The sequence below is a fragment of the Acyrthosiphon pisum genome, chromosome A1, assembly GCF_005508785.2.
Source record: "Acyrthosiphon pisum isolate AL4f chromosome A1, pea_aphid_22Mar2018_4r6ur, whole genome shotgun sequence".
Classification (NCBI taxonomy): Eukaryota; Metazoa; Arthropoda; class Insecta; order Hemiptera; family Aphididae; genus Acyrthosiphon; species Acyrthosiphon pisum.
This window is the reverse complement of record NC_042494.1, coordinates 129,443,710-129,453,673: the sequence shown is the minus strand read 5'-3', so window position 1 is coordinate 129,453,673 and position 9,964 is coordinate 129,443,710. Positions and strand designations below refer to the sequence as shown.

At 27.5% G+C, this 9,964-nt stretch overlaps 1 protein-coding gene across 2 annotated transcripts; it reads left to right on the top strand.

Moving 5' to 3' along the window:
- Nucleotides 1-3,252: 3,252 nt before the first annotated feature.
- Nucleotides 3,253-9,617, top strand: LOC100162800 (aldehyde dehydrogenase, mitochondrial). Of its 2 annotated transcripts, none has more exons than XM_008188088.2 (12): nt 3,253-3,291; nt 3,577-3,864; nt 4,589-4,693; nt 5,040-5,307; nt 6,728-6,918; nt 7,001-7,114; nt 7,192-7,294; nt 7,377-7,561; nt 8,483-8,647; nt 8,848-9,005; nt 9,207-9,281; nt 9,423-9,617. In XM_008188088.2, the coding sequence occupies exons 2-12, from the start codon at nt 3,829-3,831 to the stop codon at nt 9,490-9,492; spliced, it is 1,470 nt and encodes a 489-aa protein (XP_008186310.1). In that variant the 5' UTR covers nt 3,253-3,291; nt 3,577-3,828; the 3' UTR covers nt 9,493-9,617. The 2 variants fall into 2 exon arrangements, with proteins under 2 accessions (XP_008186310.1, XP_008186309.1); XM_008188087.3 differs by lacking the exon at nt 3,253-3,291 and adding an exon at nt 3,331-3,453.
- Nucleotides 9,618-9,964: the final 347 nt, after the last annotated feature.

The following is a 9,964-nucleotide window of genomic DNA, read 5'->3' as shown; positions in this document are numbered from 1 at the left end:
TACCGTCACAGATTATATTAGACTATAATAATATTATAGTCTGTGGCACGAACATAATATAATAGTCTGTGCTAGAAAGCCTATAATATAAGACCCTTATATAGGCTCTCTATAAAAATAGTACTGTCTTGTTAGGGGATTATCAATCAAAATATACCTCCTAATCATTTATCCACATGGTATGATCACGATCACGATCTTTAAGATCTCACATTCCACATGATAAAGAATAATAAGCAGTTTAGCAGTGGTACCCGCATGTGTTGTCTCAGTCTAAAAAATCTGTAACATGGCAAATTTTACGCTCCGCCGATCACGTTTAGATACGTTAATTAAAAAATTAGAGTGAATTGATCTTTCATAAAATTTAAAAGTAAGATTATTATCTAGGCAACCTCTTGGGCTTTTTATTATATTTTAATTTTAAAGCGAGTTATGAGTACAAACAATTTACAATGAATCAAAAAATATTTTTATTAATTTAAATTTGTTCAAACTAATTAATTGATATTGTTCAAAACAGCTATTGCTACGTCACTAGTGAACCAGACACCAGCATATCATACCTTTGGTATAGATAAACATGAAATATATTTAGATTTCGCATAATTACAAATTCCATTAAATAAAATTAAGATGTCAATTGATTATAGAATACTAGCTGCCCGACCTTCCTCTGGAAGAAATTATTTTTTTATAATTTAATTTAAAAACATGACTATTTTTTAACTATACAAATAATATAATATAATTACATATTGTAGTTATTGTTATTGCTAATTTCTGAAAATTATATATCCTACATTTTGAATTCAACCACTGGAGTGGTAAATTTTATACTTTTTATTATAGAATAGAGATAAGGTAGAAAAAAATGTAACAATAAATTATTTGTTCAATGAACAATATATATTTCAATACTATCTAGTGAGTAATGATTAATTCAATAACATTTAATTTTGGTACCTATATAGGTAGTTGTATATAGTGTTAAATGTGTAATACTGTATTACTTTAATATATTAATATGTCACATAATACAATATAAGTTATAACAAAGTAATTCTTTAAAAAATATCACTTTTAGTTGATTTTAAATTTTTACAATAATTGTGATGGGGGACGGAGTGGTTCGAACTCTGCCACGGGCGGCATTTTCTTCAGGCAGTCACGGTGTCCATGTAACCCGGGCATAGCAGATACCTACAGATGTAGTGGGAAAGTGAATCTAGTTGGTGCATTGCCGAGAGGTCATAATTTAAAATTCCCAGTAGTTTTCAAAAACGCTGGAATAACAAAAAAAAAATAATTAAGTAAAAACGGGAATTTTTACGCAAAATCGGTTTTGGTGTAATCTTAAAGACCATAGATACATACAATTTTCACACATTTTTTACATTTTATGTAAAGGAAAAATATATAAAATGGACTAAAAAAGCCCATTTTAAAGTAAAATATAAATAAATAATATGCTACCATGAAATTATTACTATAGTATAAGGTTTAAACGCCTACTATTTTGGGCAAATATATTAAGAATATCTTCAGAATTAATAGTATTAGCTAAGTCCGTTTCAATATGAAGTAACGATAGATTTGAAATTCTATCGTTAGTCATAACATTTCTAAGCCATGTTTTTATTCGCTATAATAATAGAAATTTTGTTCAGTTCTCATTTTATATGACTGTATAAAACAGTAAACTTTTACACACGGGGGGCTAAACAGATTTCCGGGGAGCTTGATAGAATTGTGGGGGGGCTATAGCTCCCTTAGCCCCTACCATTCTACGCCTATGTGACAGCAGGTATTACATAAATATAAATAATGTATTTAAATAAAAGACCTCTTTCCAGCAGTTCAGAAGATTTCCCCGTTCTGTGGTTCTGTGGTTCCAATGCTTCTTTAATCTTTTTAATTAAGAGAAAAGTTTTTTTCACGAGACAAAAGCATTATTAATTCTAATCTATTTTGACCCATGATTGCCCATATAACCTATTCTTAGTTATCTTTACCTATGGGCTATGAATGTATTATCTATGACACCAATAAGTGATGACAGGCACAATAAAAATATATAGGTACACGTCATCATTGTAAAATACTAAAATCAATACATTCGCTCCGTTCAGAATCATTCTAAAATGCAGGGATGGAAAACGTTTTTGATTAACGTTTTTAAAAACGTTATTTTCCTATTGTTTCCAAGTAACGTTTTTGATAATATTGTTTTTATTTTTCATAATATTAATAACGTGCAATATAGAAATGCACTTAAAAGTTAAAAATGAAAATTAATTATTCATAATATTTAAATTTTAAATCAAAATTATAATTTATATAAAAATTAAAAATTAAAAATTTCTGATTTCAAATTAAAAGGTTTTTAAATTTTAAAAGTGCATTATTGGTTAATTAAAAAGTAAAGATTTAAGTGAATTTTTTTCAAAATTTTTTTTTTGTGGTATAAATATTATAATGTATAATACTATAATTTATTTTCGTTTTAGATTTCGTTATAAAATTTTTTTCGGTTTTTGAGATTTTTTGTTATCGTTTTTCAGTTGTTTTTTGTTTTTGTTTTTGTTTTATTAATTGTTTTCGTTTTTTATTTTTTTCCATTTAATAACGTTTTTAAAAAGGTTTTCCATCCCTGCTGAAATGACATAATAAACATATATAAATATCATCAGGATTTTCCAGATGTTGCAACCATGGTAGGTGCTTACCCTATATCTTTACGGATTCTTTGTTAAATTTGATTTTTTTTAAATATTTTTTTTTGTTTCTCCTAGTGAATTAGGTAGTAGGGGACTGGTAGGTACCTTTAAAAAATAGAATCCGGAAATTCATCACTCTCAACTTATAGTAAGGAGATCAAATTTACATAAAATCAATACTTTTGCACCATTAGACGTTTGAATTTCGGTTGGGAATTTGGGATGAACGTATAATGTTCGTTCTCGTCTCATTTGCAATGGACATATTGTAGTTGTACATAACAATAAAATTAAGGATTCATAAAAACACTTTGTAGTTGTATCATCCCGCGCGGTACGAACGCCGTTTAATTCCATTTAGAGTTAAGAGACGTATATAGCATTATAGCCTACGTCCGACCGGTCTATGCATACCTACCTACCTTCGTGTCATTTCGTCCATCGTTATTCATTCTGGCCGGCGCGCTCGGGGCGCTCTTCGTTCTGTTGTTCAGCTTAAATTGAAGGTCGACCGACCTAGTTGATAAGCTATTAGCATGACTGATATCAGATAATTTTTAATTTTAATTAGGTAGGTAAATACATAGAATACTAGTATTCTATGGTACATATTAAATTTTTTTTAATTATAGGTATAAGTGGTATTAACTTATTAACTTCGCTAAATAAGTTTACTGCAGTACCTATTGAGAAGGTTTTATATTGTATAATATACCTATTGGCTATTCCTAAAGTATTTATTTTATCGATATAATAATATGATATACCTAATACCATTAATTATACATACTTATACATATGTCATATTTTGTTGGATATAATATTATAAATGTAAATTATTATTATTTTGTTATAGTAATCTTTTTGATTGCTTGCCGAGCTAAGAGTCGAAATATACGTCATACTACATAGTTGTTGCAGTCGTTACACGGATGACTTTTATTTTCCTAGTATTGTTTTGTACAACGACAATACAATTTACTACAATATAATTATTTGATTTTAAAAATATCTAATATTTTATGATTTATGCATAAAATTTTGTTTTGAAATTTCTGGTTTATTAAGTAGTTATATTTATTACATAATTACACGGCTACACCCAGAAATGGCAAATCCAAATGTTGAAGTTTTATATAATCAGGTACCTATATTTTATAATATTACAATTTACAAATTAGCTTATTCACATTAAACACATGAATGTATATTAAACATTTTGAGTTACATATTTAGTTTTACAATAATATGACATTTAAATACAGAGTAGCTACTTAAATAATATTAGGTACACCCAGGGGTTAAAGTGGGAAAAAATTCCAGAGGGGACTAATGTCTCCATATAGTTTTAAGCATTCCATATATAATTTTATGTATAATGTCTAATGTATAAAATCCTAATTTGTTAAAGGGGACGCTTTTTAACCATCGTCAGAGGTAGGGAGACTGAGTCCTCCTGCGTCCACCCCACTTTAACCCCTGGGTACACCTAATGTACATGTTATATTGTAATATTAGTTATTACTTATTACTTAGGTGTATTTATTTTGTAAAGTTGCTGTTTATTTATTAATAACTTGTCAATTGTTTTTTAAATTAATTTTGATAAATTTACAAGTTATTACCTACCTAGGTACAAATATTTACTAAAAACTAAAAATTCAGTTTGATAATTATATTAATATAATTTTATAGTAGGTACAATTTGTTAATTGCATTTTTCAATCCTGTGGTAACTAAAGTATCTTTGTAACATTTATTTACTTATCTACATTCTAAATAAAATTTTATTTGAATACTATAAAATGTTACTACAAATGTTCAAACAATATTTATAAGAGCAATATTTTTAATGTTTATTGTTTTAGATATTTATCAACAATAATTTTGTGAACTCAGTCAGTGGAAAAACATTTCCTACTATAAATCCTGCGAATAAAAACAAAATTATTGATGTCGCCGAAGCTGATAAAGTAAGAATATATAATTTTATGTAGTACAATATACCTAACACTTTTTTTTTTGAAAATGTACAATCTGTATTTAATAAAACACAATAAGTAAATGTGATATATGTGCAACAAAACAATATAATATAATAACAGAATGGCAGGATAAGGGAGGCCAATGATAGAACCCTTTAATATAACACTTAACAATGAAATAACAATATATAATATGCTAATATAAAACGGCAAATAAAAATGTAATACCTTTTATATAGTATGCATAATATCTAATTTGTAAATATAAATGCATTTAATTAATTTTAAATAAAATTACTGAAAAATAACTTATTTATTTTATTGTACTTTGTAGGATGATGTTGATTTGGCTGTTAATGCAGCAAAAACTGCATTTAAACCAGATTCTGAGTGGCGCAAAATGGACGCATCTGCCCGGGGAAAATTGATGCATAAGTTATCAGAATTGATAGATAAGCACAAAATTCATTTAGCAAATTTAGAGTCTTTGGACAATGGTAAACCATTTAGCGATTCATTATTGGACATAGATATGGCTATTTCAACTCTTCAATATTATGCTGGATTTGCTGACAAAATTCATGGAAAAACTATTCCAGCAGGTATTAATTATTATTGTAAATACTTTTTCAAGTATTTTTTTTTTATGCTTAAAAAAGTTGGTTTAAAATTTTTGTTTACAAATTGTTGAAATCTATATCTTACTATCTACTTATTAAACAAATGAATCATTATGTTCACAATATTTCAAATTATTTGAGTAGATGTGTAATTGACTATGAGTAGGTATATTTACAATATATACTGGATGCTACTAACTATTAAGTACCTACCTATTAAGTGTATAAAGCTAAAATTGCATTCAAACAAATTGCATTGGAAAAACCATAGGCGCAAAAAGCGTTTGTGATTTGGAAAGGGCTACAGCCTTACTTTCATAATATTGAATACGCTTAAAATAAAATGTAGGAAATGTTTGGGGGGCTTAGCCCCTGAAGCCCCCCCCCCTATTTGCGCCTATGGGAATAACTACTTTTTTTTTTCATTAAAATGTTATATATTATAATAAAGTTATATTAATTTTAAGGCTTTGTACACTTACAAATTACAAGGATTATGCACCCAAGAATATGGAAAATATTTTTGTGTGATTTAATAAGTACTAACAAATTGTATAATGATATGGATAAAGTCTGAATCACAAATATGTTAGCAACATAAAATCTACATTTAAATTATTTAAGTATCTAATATTTTGACATGCAACATAGTAATTCCCAAAGTTTTAAAATTTGATAGATTATTTTTCAACAATTAAAGTAAAGTGGATAGTAAGAAAATAGATGGGTTCCTTTATTTCATTTCTGCTTGTTTGTTCTTCTTTAGTGTTAAACTTTGAAGTTGGTCCTAGTGCCTTTCCAGATTTCTGATGTTGCTGATTTGTCCTCTATTTTTAATTCTGCTGCCTGCACTATGTAAAAATTATGTAGGTATCAGTTACCAATCCCTAAAGTCAATTACTATTTTCTGTAAGTCTGATCCACACAGTGGCGCCGAAAGCATATTTTTTATGGGGCAGTTCGCCCCAGTGTTTGCTCTGTTATAGTTGAATTTACAATATAATCATGTGGGTGGCGGGTGGTGAAAAACAAGTCGGCGCCACTGGATCCACAAACACAATGAATGTATCATTATTTACTTTTAATTGTTTTTCTATTAGTATTTTCAGACTTAGAATTGTTTTCCTTGTCCCCCTAATCCTTTGAAAGCTATACTAACCATAACTGAGTTGGTCTTCAATCTTATTTTCAATCCGCATACATTTTATTTTCACTATAATTTACCACCGTAAGGCTCTATGTGTAGATTAGATAGTCTTTGCATTAATTTGCAGTTACTTTTTTTGGTATTGGGATAATAATGCTTCTCTTCTGTGATATCTCCCAATTTGTATACTTTATTCACTGGTATGAATGGTTATTATTATTTATTAACTTATTTGAATACATATTATCTTTATAGATGGGCCACATTTTGCATTCACTAAACGTCAACCCGTTGGAGTTGTTGGACAAATTATTCCTTGGAACTATCCAATTTTAATGCTGGCATGGAAATGGGGACCAGCTCTTGCTACTGGATGTACAATTGTACTTAAACCAGCTGAACAAACTCCTCTCACTGCATTGCATGTAGCTGCACTATCAAAAGAAGTAAAATATAATTTACAAATAAAGTATTACAATACATCATATTTACATTTATATATATAAAACTTATTCACTTTCTTTGTAGGCAGGATTTCCCGATGGAGTCATTAACGTTGTACCTGGGTATGGTCCGACTGCGGGTCAAGCTATAGCTAGCCATCACAACATAAATAAAGTGGCATTTACTGGATCGACAGAAGTAAATACTAAAGACAAATTAATTTGATTAATTTTTTTATTGTGTTGTCAATTCAACAAATTAATGTCCAAAATAAGGTTGGAAAATTAATCATGGAAGAGGCAGCCAAGTCTAATTTAAAACGTGTATCATTAGAGTTAGGCGGAAAAAGTCCTCTAGTAATATTCGATGATTTTGATGGTAAACATTTAAGATTTTTTTTTACAAATTTTAACTTTCCAACTATTTTAATATTGTATTTGTGCCTTTTATTGAAATACAGTTGATGAAGCTGCTAAAATTGCTCACGATGCTGTGTTTGCCAACATGGGGCAGAATTGCTGTGCTGGTTCTAGAACATTTGTTCAAGAAGGTATTTATGAACAATTTGTTGAAAAAGCTGCCAGCTTGGCATCTCAAAAGAAAGTAGGAGACCAATTTGATGTTGATACGCAAGTAGGACCTCTGGTAAGATTTTAAAATGTACTTTTATTGTACAGCATATTTTATTTATGTTTATTAATATGAACTCTGAATTTTATATTATTATTTTGTATTATAATTTTATTCATATTTCGGATTTTTATGTAAATGCATATTCTTCAACATTTAATACTACTTAAATAAGAAAATTAATTATGTTTATGTTTCTTAGCGCGTAGATTCTATTGTTAATCTTTTTACATAATTTTTCACATTTGAGAAAAAATTTTAATAAGATATAATTCAAGATAACTGTATAAAGGTTGCATATTTTACAATCATTAAATAATATAACTAAAATTTTTGTTTGCAATGTACTATTAAGGAGATATTAATGCATTAAGGAGATCGGTGGTGGACAGTTTTTATGGAGTTTGAATTAGGCAATTTTAAAATTTACTAGTATTTATAATCAACAGTGGTTGAAATGGCTCAAGACAAGTGGAGGGATGCCCTACAATTCAGATTTTCTGATATCATAACATTCTTCTATTCTTCATCTAACAAAAATGTATGTATTATAAACTGGTATGTTTCAGCTAAAATAACTGTTTGTCACCGATCTCCTTAATGGCTTAACGATTAAGTTACCAATGATCATCAAACGATCTACCGAATAATTTTATAATTTTCCTAATATTTTATATAATACTATATTAAATATTTATTATTTGTCATTTTAATTATTTCATAATTAATTGATAAATATAATTTAAAATACTTTACAGATAGTACATTATTAAAAACTTAACACCGTTTTACAAGAATTTTTATTTTGTATAGACATACATATTATGTACAAACTAGCTGTAGATATTGTACAACATTTTTTGCATTAAAAATCCTGGCACTAATTATTACCCACCAACTATCATTTTATAACATAATTATAAATTATGTTTTTAGGTAAATGAAGAGCAATACAACAAAGTCTTGAGTATGATTGAATCTGGTAAAGTAGAAGGAGCTAAAGTAGAGGCTGGTGGGTCTAAAGTAGGTGATACAGGATATTTTGTGTATCCCACTGTATTCTCAAATGTGACTGATAACATGAAAATCGCTAGAGAAGAAGTAAATATACAATTCCATTTATTAATTTTTAGAATGGATGATTTATTTTAATGTAGTACTATTTTATTATTATTCAGTACTGTAACCTAAATTAAATTCCATTTTTATGTACTATTAATTAGTATATGTATACAATGCAAATATTATTTAAAAGATAATGTGTGATGTATTGATGTGTGTTGCATTAAATTTTTTTTTAGATTTTTGGGCCAGTTCAGCAAATTATTAAATTTAAAACTTTAGATGAAGTGATAAAACGTGCAAACAACACTAAATATGGATTAGCAGCTGGAGTATTAACTAACAATTTGGACACTGCAATGAAATATATAGATAATGTTAATGCTGGTTCAGTTTGGTAAATAAATTTAAGTTGTTAAGTTTTTAATTCATATTATTATATTTTTGAATTTTTAAATGTATTAACATAAAATAAATATTGAAGGTTTTGAGATGTGTAGTAGTGATACTAGATTTAATTCTAAAATAAAAGTATACAGTAAAGATATATTTCATAAAATAACCTTACTTATAATTTTTATTTGTTATTATCTATCAGGGTTAATTGTTATGACGCCGTTAATGTCCAATGTCCATTTGGAGGGTTTAAGCAGTCCGGACAAGGAAGAGAGTTGTAAGACCTTTATATAATACTATGGTTAATATTTTAGATTCTGAATGAAAGGCTGTATTGATTTTATAATGATATATTATTTTCTATTAGCACATAGTTTAAACATGTTTTACTTAAATGTTATTGTTTTATTGATTTCAGAGGAGAAGAAGGTCTAAAGGATTACTTGGAATTAAAATCAGTCACAATCAGAAAAAATTACAATTGTTAAAACTGTTAAAAAGAGTGGTAGTATTGATATGGTAAAATATTACTCTTATTTATTATTGATTCTAATGTATATTGTATTATAAAATTATACAATTGACCAATACAAAATGTTCAGTAAATACTAAATTGCATATTATGATTACCTAGTACCTACCTATATTTATGCATTGTTTTCCTAATTATAATACAATTTATTAATCTCAACGAAAAATTAGATTGGCTTAGCACATGGTGGTGTCACAAAAAAGTATTAACAGTAAATATTAATAAATTACAATGCTATCTCAGTTACCAAAAAAAATCTTTTAGTTTTAACTATAAAATAAATAATATTATCATTAATCTAGTGGATTCAGTTAGAGATTTTACTGATTTGGATATTTTCTTTTCCTGTAATTTATCTTTCCCTTGTAATACTAATCTAGTTATAAATAAATCATTTAAAATGCTAGGTTTCATTATTATTTATTTTA

Bases quoted from the DNA above. Each gene is read 5' to 3' on its own strand.
- LOC100162800 (XM_008188088.2), top strand. From the start codon at position 3,829: ATGGCAAATCCAAATGTTGAAGTTTTATATAATCAG. The intron at 5,308-6,727 runs GTATTAATTATT...TTATCTTTATAG, and splicing joins TGGAAAAACTATTCCAGCAG to ATGGGCCACATTTTGCATTC. The intron at 7,115-7,191 runs GTAAATACTAAA...GTCCAAAATAAG, and splicing joins CATTTACTGGATCGACAGAA to GTTGGAAAATTAATCATGGA.